Raw genomic sequence first — 16,210 nt, 5'->3', positions numbered from 1 at the left:
CTCGCTGAAGCCCCGAGGAAGGCCCGGCCGCAGGGAGCAGGCAGCCAGGACAAAGGCCGCCCGGGAGGTCTCCCGCTGGGGCGGGACGCCATGCCATCCAGCCCGAGTCTCCCTGTTCCTCAAGTCGGGTCACCTAGGCCCTTCCAAAAATCGCCTGGCTCACGTCAGAATGCTGGCGGCCGGACGAGTGGTGCATTGCGATGTTCCTTGTCTTCTCATTGTTTTTACCCGTGAAACCTCCAGTTCCCCAGCGTACAAAGGCCGGGGAGGTGGCCAAACCGAATTGAAATCTGAAATGTCTTTTTTGTTCCTTACAGTACAGTCAGTTTAAATTTCATGCAATCTTTAAGCTGTGGACTAATATGTATTATACAATTCTCGGTTTGCCTTTTCAAAGGTGCTTCAACTTATAAATATCAAGCTGGGGCCCGGGCCAGGAAATCCAGACCGAGTTAAACGCACAGTGCGTAGGTTCCAGCCTAGCTTTGGGGGCCTTGGCTGGTGCAGCGGCCCCTCCCCCTCCTCCGCCCCCGCGCTCTTCCGGCTACCGGTCGGGTCCCCAGGACAACGCCCGCGCTCACCCGGAGGGAGGGCGGGGCGCGGAGCCGAGGCCGTCACGTCCCGAACGTCGAGAGGCGGGGAATAGCGCTATGACGTCACGAACACCGCCCCCGGCTTCCAGATATCCCCCGCGCCGCCCGCCATTTTGTCTCCAGTGTCTTGTTTGCTGTCGGCAGTGTGGAGGGAAGTGTCTTCCTTCGTAGGCGGGAGGAAGGGACCAGCATCTATTGTCTGTGTTTAACTCCGTAGTTCGGTCAGAGGCCTCCCAGAGCTTTCCCGGGGCAGTCGGCAGGAGCCTCTGCGACCGTCCCGCCCCTCCCCTCTGTCCCCGGGACCGGGAGGGACCCAGCCCGCGTCACGCCCCTCGGCGCTCGCCTTTAGCCTCTCTGTCGTTGCGTCCACATCGCGCCCCCGGAATCAGACGGTATCCCATAGATGGCCAGCTTTCCCCCGAGGGTCAACGAGAAAGAGATCGGTGAGGAATGGGACGATGGGTGAGGGGTGCTGGCGAGCGCGCGGGGGCGACGGAGAGGCAGGGACTCCCCGGAGGAGGGTGAGTCTGAGGGAGGACAGTGAGTCGGGCTCGAGCCCTGGAGCGAAGAGGAAGGAAGCTACCCTGCGGGTGGGTGTCGCCTAGGGTAAATGGGATCAGAATTGAAACGGCGCCTACTGTGCGCTTGGCCAGGAGGGAGGCGGCGCGCAGAGGAGGCAAAAAGGACCAGAGAGCCGAGTGGCGAGAGCTGCAGGGATCGTGTGGCCGGGGCGGAATTGTTCCCCACACCCTAGTTTTTTTCTCTGGCGGTCTGAGCAGGGCCGTTCTCCTGGATTTCTCTTGGTTAAGGGCCTGGGGCGTCGAGTGGGCAGGGGAGGGCTGGGCAAAGATCCAGGGCTCTTAAAAAGTTTCCAATGAAGAAAAGTATACTTGTCTGTTACGAGCTATTATTAAAGGATGGGTATTAGTGTATACGAACTATAAAGAGGAATGCAGCTATCAGCCTGGAAAAAACGTTTTTAAAAATGGTATGGTGTTCAGAAAGGCAGCAAGCTCAGGGGAGGAGACTCAGTTATCTTTCATATACTGAGGAGCGCAGGGAGGAGCAGGATGGTTGGGTGGAGTGACCGGAGAAAAGCTGACTTACAGAAGAGCGAACTCTTGAAAAGGTTTTCTGGAAACTGGCTTAGTGGCCAAGCTGAAGACAGGCCAGTAGATGTTGAAGGTCCTGCTTTAGGACCTACCCCAATGACTCACTTGAAAGCACCTTACATTATCTAAATCCTCTCTTAAGGTAAAATACCTTAAGGTGGAATCGCTTTAAGGGGAGTTGAGGTTTGACTGTTTAGTAAACATTGAACTTATCGTATTATATACGTTATTTAAATATATGCAGTTAAATGAAAATTGGAGGTAGCTACTGAGCAGAGAGCGTTTGCATTTCCTTGTTGTTCAACTAAATTGGTGCCTTTATTGAATATTTGGAGGATGTTTTCTAGAGAAATGGAGAAGCTAAAGTAGCCAAAAGGCCCTCTATCCTGTATGTGGGTGAAGTTTTATACCTAGAGACAGCTATCTTAGAATTCTGGTCTTTTGTTCTTTTACGGATAAGGTTGACTGGCAGGTTAGGAGGGGACTTTACCCCTGGTTTTAATAACTATTTTAAACATACTGAGAAGACAGAATTCATGTCCAGTTGTTGAACTGTGGAATATAGAACTCAAAATTTCTTATTCTCAGTCCAGTGGTGGTTTTTTTTTTCTTTTTTCTACTCACAGTGACACTGAGGATGAGTGATTTGCCTTTCTTATATCTGTATTTTACTTCATCTTGAATCATTTTGAAAACTTTCCAATCCTCTCTTCTGTGGATTGGACAGAGCTTCTTAGCCTACCAGCGTGAGGTGGAACCACCCACTAAGTAGCCTTTTAAATTATTATTATTTTTTGCATGTTTAAGTCTCAGTGTTATTTCTTGGTTATAGTGTAAAGTTACTAAGTAGATGCCAAATATCTAAAAGAACTTTTGCCTTTTGTAAACTTTTTTTTTAAGTCTGGTTTTTTGTTTCTTTGTTTCTTTTTAAAATATATCATTTGGATACAAAGTTAAAACCTCTGTAGCTTTGTATCTATCATTAAGGACCTCTGTTGCTGGTTTCTCAAATAAGTACTGAAAGAGGAGGCAAGATTCCCTGATTGATGAAAGAAGTCTATATGACAGGCAGTCACTGCCTAGAGCTACAGCCCTCTTTCACAAGGCTGTGCCACAGACCCTCCCTTTATGGTTATGAAATTGCAGGGAAGAATGCGAAGGAGCTGAATCTGGTTTGCTTGGTTGAGCAGTGACTCAGATGATGTGTGTGGTGTCGTGTCTTATGGCCAGGTTCCCTGGCAGGCAGCCTTTCCCTTATACCAGGTTGTTAAATCATACTGTCTTAGGATACTAACATGCAGCAGTTGCAGGTCATACACAAAAGTTCAAGTGATTTTTTTTCTTCATTATAGAGTTTGTGCTAGTGTATAATATTGTACCAGTAAATATTTAAATTATTTGGTTAAATGCAATGATCATTTTATATATTTTGTTAGTAAGCAAAGAAACACAGTAATTATTAACTAAATACTTGTAATGGTATAGTGTATTTATTTGGCAAAATATGTTGAGGGTGGCCCTATAAGTACATTCATCTAGTTTAATCAGAAGCTTTCTCGTTTTAAGAAAATGCTTGCATGTTTTTCGGTTGAATTTTAGAACTTGCGTCCCTTATTTGTGAACTTTGATATTTTTTTTCTCCTAAAATTTGTGGATTCTAAAAGATGTGGTTAAAGAGAAGCCCCCCTCCCCGCCCTTAAAAAAAATAGGCGGAGGTTGCTGATTGAGGGGCCAGGCACATAAATGATGATATAAGAGTGGGGCTTCAAGGCATGGAGGGGAATATGAAGCAGCAAGCCTTTTCTAAAATCATTTGTGTGTGTGGTGTTGTCTGACTGCTGCACAGCTTTTGGATTCTTAGTCCCTGACTAGGGATTGAACCCTGGCCATGGCAGTGAAAGCCCAGAATCTTAACCCCTAAGCTGCCAGGGAACACTGTCATTTGTATGCTTAAAAAATCATTCTGCAGGCATCAAGTGTCACTGGTTTGTGAATTGTATATTAAAGTCATGTTCCTGCCAATGAAATTGTTGCTGTTTTGATACAAGTGGGGCAGGGGTATTGGTGGGGGCAGTGGGGCAGGGCGGAGATCTGCTTTGATTAAATCACACCTACAATAATGTGTTTAATTGAAAAGGTTCCACTGTTTTAAGGGCCATTATTAACTGGAATTTATCCGGAACAGTATGAAAGTGAAGGTAGAGAATGGACTTGAAACAATGCAATCTAAGGGATGGTTGAAAACTCACCAGATTTTATCATGGTGAAAAGATTTCGTTACTGATGTCATGGCTGTCTTCAATATATGAATGTCATGTGAGCGCAGGATCTCTTATTCTCTTTGATCAGACACAAGACTGAGTGGGCAGAGTGGCAAGAAGGAAGATTTTGAGTCATTAAAAGGAAATATTCTAAAAAAAATAAATAAATAAATAAAAGGAAATATTCTGATAATCTCAGCTATGCCAGAATAGGTGCATGTTTATGAGTATCACAGGAAAACAGATTTCAGTTTTGTTTTACTTTTTAAACCGTATCTCATTTGTTTAATGTGGCAAAGAATTGGGCAAGGAAATAGTTATATCACTTAAGAATGGGAATTTATACATGTGCTTTCATATTTGTTTAATAAACATTTGCTGAGCCCCTGTCGCATGCCAGATGCTGCGCTCGCTGTTGGCAAAGCATACGTTGAGACTGGATGTGTCACTGAAATGAGTACACTTTGGGGGTTTGCGTAAGTGTATCTGCTCTTGCAGTAAGAGTGTCAGTGGCTCTCATTTCAATCGCAATACGTAGACTACGTTGTTGGAAAGTTTAAGCCCAAAACATAAAAAATAGATTACAGGGTTGACCACAAAGCAAACCACAAAATAGATAACGGGAAACTAAACTGAAGGTAACTTATAACTGAAAAGGGAGAGTAGCAAAATTTAAATCAAGACAAACCCAAGACAGCATTGGTGACAGACTTAAGAAGATCCTTTCCCGGAATCGAGGAAATGGCAGCCACATTTGCATGTGCACAAAAATAAAAATACATGAAATTGTTCCACTTTTTTGTCCTTAAAAACCAAAAGAATTACTTCCATTTGAGGATGAGTTTGGTGGCCCGTTAGGAAGATGCTGAGGACCACTATTTGAGAATCACAAATATAATGCATTTTATTTTATTTTTCGCTTGTTTGGCTGTGCCACTTGTCATGTGAGCGCTTAGTTCCCCAACCAGGGGAACCTGCCCCCTGCAGTGGAAGTGCAGAGTCCTGGCCACTCTATCACCAGTGAAATCCCCATAATGCATTTTAAAGTTCGGAGGATTTTTTTATTTTTGTGACCCGAAAAAGATAAGCATCTTCTGGTCTGACTAGACCATTCATTTAATAGTGCTTCCTTTGAGTAGTGATATAATACTATACTTTATAGTGGATTATGGTTTTTGAAAGCAGCTGTTTGCAGAAGATACTTTTCCTATAGAGCAACTTTGGTTTCTTGCGTTTTAAAGGTTAGTAATTTGAAACATAAAGGCAGGGGCTTCCCTGGTGGTCCAGTGGCTAAAACTGTGCTCCCAATGCAGGGGGCCCAGGTTCAATCTGGGAACTAGATTCCGCGTGTCTCAACAAATACGGGAGATCTCACACGCTACAACCAAGATCTAGCACAGCCAGATCCAAGGGAAATAAAAGCATAAGGCTGGGAAAGTCAGGACTTCAGAAATTGGCAGCCCTGAGAGATCATTACATTATTTTTATTTGACCAGGTTTTGTTTTTTTTTTCCTTAATTGAAACTTTCTTTAAAAGTTCTTGATTTGGGAAATTTTAGGAAAATCACTTCGCCAGAACTTATAAAGATGTTTATCATCATCAAGGGGTCTTCACGCAGCCTCTCTCTCTTAAAAGGGTAGAATGCAGAACTTGGTGCATAAAAAAGGGGGAAAAGTCAGTGGAATTGAGTGAATGCCACAGTAATACAGATGCAGTCTCAAATTCATTGTTGTTATATACAATGTCTTGTGTTTTTTTCTGTTTTCTTTTAGTGAGATCACGTACTATAGGTGAACTTTTAGCTCCAGCAGCTCCTTTTGACAAGAAATGTGGTCGTGAAAATTGGACTGTTGCTTTTGCCCCAGATGGTTCCTACTTTGCCTGGTCGCAAGGACATCGCACAGTGAAGCTTGTTCCGTGGTCCCAGTGCCTTAAGAACTTGTAAGACTCTTCTTTTTTGTATTTTGTATCTGTCTGTAGAATTTTTTTCCGTGTGGACTAATACAATTATTTTGTTGTTTTATGTTATTTCTTTTGAAGACTGTTTTAAATGTGTTTTGATCATAAGCTGAATATATTTGTTAGAAAATCTGTGGAAAGAATTGTCTAGCCTTAATTGTATATTACAGAATATTTTCTCAGATAGTTTGGTGTTTTTCTTTCCCATATAGTAAAAGGCAAATTAATTGTGCCTTGATAGTATAGTTTCTAAAATGTGTGTGAGCCACCAGGGAAATCCCTGATGGCTCAGGTGGTATAGAATCTGCGTGCAGTACAGGAGACCTGAGTTCAATCCCTGGGTCAGAAAGCTCCCCTGGAGAAGGGAATGGCAACCCACCTCAGTATTCGTGCCTGGAGAATTCCATGGACAGAGGACCCTAGCGGGCTATAGTCCACGGGGTTGCAAAGAGTCAGACTTCACTGAGCAGAGAGCACACGAACGTAGTATAGTTTCTAAAATGTGTGCGCTGAATTTAACATCTTTCCCTTCTTCTTGTGTCTGGTTTACCATCACGGTTTCATTCCTTCACGCCTTTATCACTGCTGATCATTACGGCATTAGACAGTCTTCTGGTGTCAGCTTCACAATGTGTTCTCAGAGTTTTTTGTTTTCTGCTTGTTTATACTTTTGGGTTAATGAAAAGAGTCCTAATTAATATAGGGTTCTACATCAGTAAGGATATATTGAAACACATTTGAAATGACAAAATTACAAATTGCTTTTTATTATTGAACTTTTTCTTAGGCACTGAGGATTTTAGTCTGAATTTATTTGGTCATGCCCACATAGCTAATAGCAGACTTTTCCCTTTCCCATCTATAAGGATTCCATTGTTCCTCAGTATTACTATAATAATATGGAAGTTATTTTAGCAAACACTTATTATTTAGTATCCACAGGAGTCCAGAATAAATAATAACTAGATGACAATCTGGCTTTTTTTTTTTTTTACCAGTCTCTTGCATGGCACCAAGAATATCACCAATTCAAGTAGTTTAAGATTATCAAGACAAAACAGTGATGGTGGTCAGAAAAATAAGCCTCGTGAACATATTATAGACTGTGGCGATATAGTCTGGAGTCTTGCTTTTGGATCTTCAGTTCCAGAGAAACAGAGTCGCTGTGTAAATATAGAATGGCATCGATTCAGATTTGGACAAGATCAGCTACTCCTTGCCACAGGGTTAAACAATGGACGTATCAAAATATGGGATGTATATACAGGTATGAAGTCATAGTCTTGAAAGCAAACTCGATTATTTTATGATGTAAGCATAACTTGTAGACACTAGAAGAATACGATTTGAGGATTTTAACTTAAGGAGAAGCAAGAATTGATCCTCTGAATCTGTCTTTATACATATATCTTTATTGGCCTAAACAGCATCTGCAGCTTTTAGTTTTAATTTAGGAAAATAGAGTTCATATTGGTTGATCACTCTTCAGAGAATATTATAGTAGGAAGGGCATGCCTAAGGAACATTTAGTTATCACTTGTAAACTAGTAATGTACTTTATGACTCAAATTGCAAGATGTTTTCTTATATACTTTTTCAATATATAATAGCTTAGAGGCATTCAAGGTAGATCTGGTTTTCAGCAATCATTATCTAGCCTCTGGAAGGCTTTAGTGACATTTTATCTAAAGTTTAACCAGGTAGGTTGAGAAGTTAAATTCTTTGGGCAGTTAAAAGTAAATATGTCCTGGGAATTCACTGGCAGTCCAGTAGTTAGGGCTTGGTGGGTGCTTCCCTGCAGGGGGCATGGGTTTGATCCCTGGTCTGGGAACTAAGATCTCACAAAACACGAGACATGCCTGCTGCGCCCCCCTGCACGCCCCCCCTGCCCCCCCAAAAAAGTAAATGTGCTCTTCACTACCTACAATGTATAGTTTCAGACTGTTAGTCTGTACTCCAAAATTTAAAAGATTTTTAAAAATGAGCTTTAAAACAGTATGTACATTAGAATATAGCAAGTAATATTAACATTGAGTGGGGATAATGAATCAGTAAATTTGATTGAATTCTGGGAAAAAGTTTACAAGGTAAGCACATCACTTTTCATAGAAAAACAAAACTCATACAGTAGATGAATAAATACTTTTTTTCATTGAGATTATGTTTGAAAATTTAGGCTGTTACTATACAAGGATCTTTTTAAAAAAAAAAATTATTTGGCTGCATGGGGTCTTAGTTGTGGCCTGCCACATCTTGTTCCCTGACCAGGGATCAGACCCAGGCCCTCTGCATTTGGAGTGTGGAATCTTAGCCACTGGGCCACCAGGGAAGTCCCACAAAGATTTTAAATGATGCAGATTTTCTTGATATTAAGTTGACTTGGTCCAAGAGTTTGTTCACATTTTGGAAATTCCCTTTTAATTTTTCTAATAAATTTAGGCTTTGGTATCTTTGAAATAATTCATTTTAAGACATTATAAATAGTGAATCTAAAGATGATAGTAAAAGCACACTAAAAAATGAGTCATTTTACAAAGGAGGTACCCATATATTTCTATACTTTTTTAACGATGAGAAACCTGATTTTTAAAAATATGAAAGCTGGTAAAAATTATTAACATTGCCTCTTTCTGACCTTCCATTGCATTTAGGAAAACTCCTCCTTAACTTGGTAGATCATACTGAAGTGGTCAGAGATTTAACTTTTGCTCCAGATGGGAGCTTGATCCTGGTGTCAGCTTCAAGAGACAAAACTCTGAGAGTGTGGGACCTGAAAGATGATGGTATGTCTGTCTTCTAGGCTGTGGAAAAGAATTAGTTTCTGGGTATTATTACTGAGATGTATTACAAACACTTGACGTTAAAAGTGACATGATCATGGTTTCCTTTTCTCTGCTTAGTCCTTTGCCCCCTTTCCCTGTGCAGATCAAACAAAACTGTAAATATGACCTGGAATAGGAGCCAGCAGTTACTCTAAACAATCTGATACACATGGAAACTAACTACACGGATCTGTATCAACTATTTGAGGACAAAATCTATATCAGTTTTAAGGTTTTATTCGAACTGGTTTGTGTTGGTTTATTTCCTTTATATTGGGGAAGGTTATCAACTTCCTATTTGCTTAGTGGAAATTTAAGAAGATCTTGATGTAATGAAAGATACTCCTTAGTAATTAATAAAATATAAATTCAAACATGATTTACACGCCAGAATTTATAATATGTAAATACTAAACATAATTTGGATAGGTTAAGTAAGAAATTATAAAAATAAGGGATTTACCCTCCAATATAGTAAAAGGAATGTCAGTGTCAAGTTTTAGCTTTTTTGGAAACATTGGTAATTGTGGTGCTTTTACAGTTTTGGGGAATTTACCTTGTTTGAGAGGACCTGAGATGAGCATTTCTTCCCCCTTCTTAACCTCCAGTGAAAGAATTTAAGTTTTAACTAAAACCTTATATTAAGATCCATTGGTGCTCCACCAGCCTCAAGCTGGAAGTTGACAGGCTTGTTTAGACAAGTGTAGCTTAAATTGAGCGTAGTAGGAAACAAGACCCTCAGATTTGGAGACTTGTTTCGGCTTATGGGTCGTAACCATTACCTGATAGAACAATACACTGTTACCAAACTATGTGGCACCTCTTCTACATTTATCGATTCTCTAATTGCTTAGCTGTTAAGGGATCCCAAAAGTTTAAAAAAAAAACAAAAACTAAGAGTCAGCTGACCTTTTCTTAAAGGGCCAGATGGTGACTATCTAGGCTTGTAGACCATACTATCTCTGCAGTAGTTACTCTCCTCTGCTGCCGCAACAGTGGGCATGCTTGTGTTTCAGTAAAACTTAGGTGCAAAAATAAGCAACGGGTATATATTGCCAACCCCTGTTGTAGATCTGTAGTGTTTTAGATCACTGCCCCTTAGAAGTTTGTGAGTCTGCTATTTTTGAAATGCTAGTCATTTCCAGGGTTAACACAGATATTTTCTTTTTGTTCAGGAAACATGATGAAAGTATTGCGGGGCCATCAGAACTGGGTGTATAGCTGTGCATTCTCTCCTGACTCTTCTATGCTGTGTTCAGTGGGAGCCAGTAAAGCAGTATGTGTCAAAGTTCCTGTATATTTATTGTGAATTGGATTGTAATGATGTATGCAAAATCATTTTAAATCTGGTAACCTATTAAGTCTGTGCTCGGTGTCTTAAATATCTTAAATGTGTTATTTCATGATGGGGGAGAATTTGCATGAGGGAAATTAAATAAATATAGTTATTGATTATTATAAAGTGAGAAATTTTGGGTTGCTTTAGTTAGAGATGATATATGTAAAATATGGGGTATGGCAATTTTATTTTTTATAAGATCTAGGAAAGTATATATGCTGTAGAAGAGATCTAGTCCAAATGTTGAAACATTCCCTTGCTAATTATTTTCTTCTCTGTTGTTCTATTTTTTTTTTTGGTCCAGTTTGCTGTTTAAAAAGTTTTGAGTCCCAGCTGGTCCTGGACATTTAACTGAAAAAAAGTAACTTAAAAATCTAATAAGAATAAAAATAACAGTCATGTATGTCCTAGAGTGAATTTCATCTAAATTTTATATGGTCTGTCTTGCATAGCATACCTGTAGACAGATTAAGTACAAAGTGACTCTTAAGAGAGTTATCCTTACTGATGGACCCTCCTTTACTCAGTTATCTACTAGCTCTGTGTTAGTATAGTTAAAGTGATCTTACTAGCTTCAGGTATTTATGAAAATGGTTGAAGTCCAAATAAATGTGATGATCACAATACACTTTGAATTAATGGGGGTGGGAGTCTAAATAAAATGGATTTTATTTAGCCAAAAAGTGTGTTAAAATGATAGTTGCAAATGTTGACAGTTTAGGGGGAAAATACTCAGTTCTTTAAAAATCATAAGAAGAGCAAAGCTAGATGTTGACATTGCTATTTTAGGCTGTGTGTTTTCCATATGCTTCTTGCTTTCCCTGTCACAGGTGGTGGCAGCAATATTGGTGTGATTGAGGTTATGCTGGCACCACTCGCACACAGGCGCACAATGGTGTTAGCTGGGCAGAAAGAGTGGCATCTCTGGCTACCGGGCTGGGGGCGACCTTTACCGTAGGATGAAGTAACCTTGCATTCGGCTGCAAGGTGTACTGTACGTACACAGGTGCTGGTCGATGTCCACTTTCTGCTTTTCTTTCTTTCTTTTTTTCTTTTTAAAAATAATTAAAAATAATTCCCCCCGCAGTGAACCCAACTGACTCCTCCGATGTAATTGATCTTCCAGTCTGGTGGAATTGGGAGTCTTAACATGTGAAACCAATTTAGTGTAATGTAATTGGCTTTCAAATGGTTTCTCTGTGCTATTTTTTGGAATTCATTGTGATACTAGAGATACCTTAAGTCTTTGATCCAACTGAAAGTTTGTATTTATTTTCTTTGGAAATAATATATTGTGTCTGTGCAGAAAAAAAGTAGCAAAAAGGATTGCTTTACTCCAAGAGGAGGAGAGTTTATCTTATTAGGATTGTTACAAACCTCTAAGCTGATGTTTAATATAACAGACTGAAGTAAACATTAGAGTCCTGTTTAGAGCTATTCTGCACAGTCTAACTACACTGATCTTTAGAATCTAAAACTATGTGTGAGCTAGTACTAAAGTAACTTAAATGTTTTACACTTAAAATGACTAATGATTGTGGTCGGTTTGGGAAAAATAAGATTGGCAAATCTTGATTCACAGAAATGTTAATTGTATTATTTTTGTAAATTAGCATTTTCATTTTGTAATGTGGTTTAACATCCTTGTTGTTTGCCAAAGAAATTTCATTTGGCTGTGAAAAATTCTCTTTGCTTGCAGTATCTGTTTCTCTTCCTAGGCTCACGTTGGTGACCCAAGCCTATTGTAAACAAGTGATTATCTCAAAGGGAGATGCCAATGGAGTAACAATTTGTTAACCTTATATTTTCTGTCTGTATATTTTTTAAAAATTTGGTAGTTTCTGGAAATAAAAAAGGGGTTTGTAGTACTTAACCCTATTTATTTTTATATATTTTAGTTAATTAGTTTTTTGGAATAAATGGATTTCAGTATAATTTTGTGGTTAAGTTGCATTGCCTTTTTTGTGTTTAGGCTTATTTTTAAATTAACATTTAACAGAAACATTTGAAATAGAATTTGCATGTCTACTTTAATTAACTTAAAAACTGATTTTAATCTGACTATGACACTGAGCATATTCTTTTAATTATTCATAATTTATAATGTTTAATTTAATATAATCTTAATTAAATTTAGCTGTTTTAGTTTAAGATTTGCGATTTTGTCCTCTGCATGTCCGAATGAAGCTATAACATGTGCCTTTTCTTGCAGGTTTTCCTTTGGAATATGGATAAATACACCATGATACGAAAACTAGAAGGGCATCACCATGATGTTGTAGCTTGTGACTTTTCTCCTGATGGAGCATTGCTGGCTACGGCATCTTATGACACTCGAGTGTATATCTGGGATCCACACACTGGAGCCATTCTGATGGAATTTGGGTGGGTACAGCATGTATTGTTTCAGTCTGTAATTCTTCTCTACTATCAGTGTAGTTTAAGAAGTTCCAGAGATGATCTGAATCATTAACATGTGACATCTAAACTTACAGTCTATTGTAATTTGAAATTTGGGTATCATTTATGCCCTTTAATCGGAGAAGGCAATGGCACCCTACTCCAGTACTCTTGCCTGGAAAATCCTATGGACGGAGGAGGCTGGGAGGCTGCAGTCCATGGGGTCGCTGAGAGTCGGACACCACTGAGTGGCTTCACTTTCACTTTTCACTTTCATGCATTGGAGAAGGAAATGGCAATCCACTCCAGTGTTCTTGCCTGGAGAATCCCATCGACGACGGAGCCTGGTGGGCTGCCGTCTATGGGGTTGCACAGAGTCGGACATGACTGAAGCAACTTAGCAGTATGCCCTTTAATAATGCATCTAAATTCTACCAATAAACTTGACTGTCTTGATACAGATCTTGTTACTTAACAGGACATGACTCTGTAGAAGTGGTAATTATATTTAGAGTTTTGTGTTGGGGAACCATAAACTTAGTCTTAAGAGTCTTAAACCACTCTAAAAAGGAGGTTAGTAATTAGGTTTAAGTACTTCATTTAAAGTGGATCTGCTCCGTCTTCTCAATTGTGTTCATGAAGGCCACTCTAAACTATTCAAAGACTGATGTACAAGGTAGTTTTGTTTCTTGAGGTGACTCTCACTTGCCCTAAAACATGTCTTTTACTTCAGGCACCTGTTTCCCCCACCCACTCCAATATTTGCTGGAGGAGCAAATGACCGATGGGTACGATCTGTATCATTTAGTCATGATGGACTGCACGTTGCAAGCCTTGCTGATGATAAGTAAGTGTGTGAATTACAGCTTGACATATTTATTATTGTCTTTTAAAGATTTCCTTTCATTCTTCTACTTAATAAAAAACATTCTTAAGGATGAAAAAATCTTTCTACAGTTGGAGTTTTAATGACTTTCTATCTAGACAACACTTTGGGAGATGTTGGTGTATCTTAAATATTGGCCTGAGTAGTATTTGTGTAAACTGAAGATAATGAGTGCCTTTTCCTGTGTTCTTTATTAACGAGTTCAGGCAAACTAGGTGCATTTTTAATCAGCTTTTTAGCTCAGCTGACAGGTTTCTTTTTTATTTTTTTAAGTAATATCAAGGTTGAAACAAGGACATTGTCAAAGTGAAATAAATGGTAAAAACAGTCATTAGTACCTGCTGAAATTGAGACTGTAAGGATGAAATGAAATGTCACGTGTCTGAAATGTGCTACTTTTGGTAAGAATCAGGAACTAGATGCAGCCATTCCATTTTCCCATACTTTAATCAGTGTGCCTGGATATGGCACTAAGCAATTTGGGAACATCGATGTAGAAAGTGACTCATTATGATCTTTCTAGACTGTTAAGAAACATGGGGAGAGTTATTTGCCAATAATCATTGTTTTACTTTTTGTTTAGGTAGGTTCTGACTTAGCACAGAGTCGCATTTCTTTCTAAATTTTAAAAGTTGCTTTTACCTTAAATTTCCAACTAGATAATTATTGGACAATTTATTTCCTTTCTAGAATGGTGAGGTTCTGGAGAATTGATGAGGATTATCCTGTGCAGGTTGCACCTTTGAGCAATGGTCTTTGCTGTGCCTTTTCTACTGATGGCAGTGTTTTAGCTGCTGGGTAAGTGATTTTTCTCTTAAGATGCAATTTAAGTTGGCTTTAGTCAAAGCAGCCTGTATGTTACTCAGTAAATTCCGTAAGGGCTCTTTATAATACTATTGCAGGTCTCCTTAATCAGATTTTAATGTGCAATTTGTGGCTCCAGCTCACAGCCTTGGTGGTAATTGTTTGAACTGTGGGATGATGAAATACGTGGATTTGTGTGACTGAGCCTGTGATTTTTTGTCTGTTTCTGTTTAGGACACATGACGGAAGTGTGTATTTTTGGGCAACTCCAAGGCAAGTCCCTAGCCTTCAACATTTATGTCGCATGTCAATCCGGAGAGTGATGCCCACCCAAGAAGTACAGGAGCTGCCGGTTCCTTCCAAAGTTTTAGAGTTTCTCTCCTACCGTGTTTAGAGGACGCTGCCTTCCCTAGTATTAGGGACTGAACACACTTTACACAAACCTCAAGCTTTACTGACTTCAAGGTTTAGGAGATTTATTTAATTTGATACATTCTTGTATTGCATTTTGATCAATTGAGCTTTTAAAATATTATTTATAGACCTTAGAAATATTTCTGAACATATCAAATGTAAATTTTTTTCCTAAAATTTAACTGTGAAAACATATACATACATGTATATATTTATATATAAGCTGCTGTGTGTTGAATGGACCCTTTTGCTTTTCTCATTCTTAGTTTCAGCATGTATATGTTGCTTCAGTAGAGCCGCAGTATATATCTTTGCTGTAAAGTGGAAGTAACTTTTTATTATTCTGTAACACTGAGTTAGCTGGTAAGTACTAACTTAAGAAAGCTGAATTGCACCATACAAAATGTGTATTTGGTTGGGGGGGTGGTCAGACAGCCGACCTGCAAGTAAAACAGCTTCTGTCGAGGGAAGGATTTTGTTTTTGTTAGGAGTGGCATCTGAGAGTTGGAGTTTGAATGTGACATTATTAAATTAAAAATAGGATATAACCAGGAAAAAGGCGTGTCTTTTTTTTTTTCCCCGCTAACTGTTGCTGCGGGCCTTAATTTTGGAAAGCAGCTTGCTACTTTAACCCCTGTGGTATAAATAAAGTACTATAAATTTTAGTCAATTTGAAAAATCCATCTACTGTATTATTGCTAAATATTTTGTTTGTACTAAGGGACAATTAAGACTGTGGTGGGGATTTGTTTTGTTTATTTTATACACATATCCTATGTTTCTGCAGAGGATAATACTGGTGACTTGCCAAAGAGAAGCAATACAGTATATCTGCTTTTGCCTTCTGTTATTTATCTTACCTGCAGATATTAAGAATGTATGCATTATGTAAAATATATATATTTTTGTTGAGTTTTCTAATTAAAGACTTAAAAAACTATCGCAAATGTTTCTTAAATATGTTGGAAGCACCAACCACAAGCAAATTTAACAAGAGTAATGAAGAAATAGCACAACTATAGGACACTCAGTTCAGTCGCGTCCAACTCTCTGCGACCCCTGGACTGCAGCACGCCAGGCTTCCTTGTCCATCACCGACTCCTGGAGCCTACTCAAACTCTTGTCCATTGAGTCGGTGATGCCAACCAACCATCTCATCCTCTGTCCTGCCTTCAATCTTTCCCAGCATCAGGGTCTTTTCCAGCGAGTCAGCTCTGCATCAGGTGGCCAAAGTAATGGAGTTTCAGCTTCAACATCACTCTTTCCAATGAACACTCAGGACTGATCTCCTTTAGGATGGACTGGCTGGATCTCCTTGCAGTCCAAGGGACTCAAGAGTCTTCTCCAGCACCACAGTTCAAAAGCATCAATTCTTCAGCGCTCAGCTTTCTTTACAGTCCAACTCTCACATCCATACATGACTACTGGAAAAACCATAGCTTTGACTAGACGGACCTTTGTTGGTAAAGTAATGTCTCTTGCTTTTTAATATGCTGTCTAGGTTGGTCATAGCTTTTCTTCCAAGGAGCAAGCGTCTTTTCATTTCATGGCTGTAGTCACCATCTGCAGTGATTTTGGAGCCCCCAAAAATAAAGTCTTTTCTCATTGTTTTCAGTTGC

General features: G+C 39.3%; 1 protein-coding gene across 1 annotated transcript; it reads left to right on the top strand.

Annotated features, from left to right (window-relative positions):
- Positions 1-695: 695 nt before the first annotated feature.
- Positions 696-15,532, top strand: WSB1 (WD repeat and SOCS box containing 1). Its single transcript, XM_005896680.3, has 9 exons — positions 696-1,036; positions 5,740-5,908; positions 6,925-7,193; positions 8,578-8,709; positions 9,924-10,024; positions 12,300-12,472; positions 13,221-13,334; positions 14,064-14,171; positions 14,412-15,532. Exons 1-9 carry the CDS (start codon positions 997-999, stop codon positions 14,569-14,571), a joined length of 1,266 nt encoding a protein of 421 aa, XP_005896742.1. The 5' UTR covers positions 696-996; the 3' UTR covers positions 14,572-15,532.
- The last annotated feature ends 678 nt before the right edge of the window (positions 15,533-16,210 follow it).

The sequence above is a fragment of the Bos mutus genome, chromosome 19 (assembly GCF_027580195.1).
Source record: "Bos mutus isolate GX-2022 chromosome 19, NWIPB_WYAK_1.1, whole genome shotgun sequence".
NCBI classification, from domain to species: Eukaryota; Metazoa; Chordata; class Mammalia; order Artiodactyla; family Bovidae; genus Bos; species Bos mutus.
The sequence above is the reverse complement of the archived record's forward strand: the minus strand, read 5'-3'. Positions and strand labels throughout refer to the sequence as shown.

Coding starts and splice junctions, on each gene's coding strand:
- WSB1 (XM_005896680.3), top strand. CDS start 997: ATGGCCAGCTTTCCCCCGAGGGTCAACGAGAAAGAGATCG. Junction 5,909..6,924: donor TCCCAGTGCCTTAAGAACTT/GTAAGACTCTTC, acceptor TTTTTTTACCAG/TCTCTTGCATGGCACCAAGA. Junction 10,025..12,299: donor CAGTGGGAGCCAGTAAAGCA/GTATGTGTCAAA, acceptor CTTTTCTTGCAG/GTTTTCCTTTGGAATATGGA.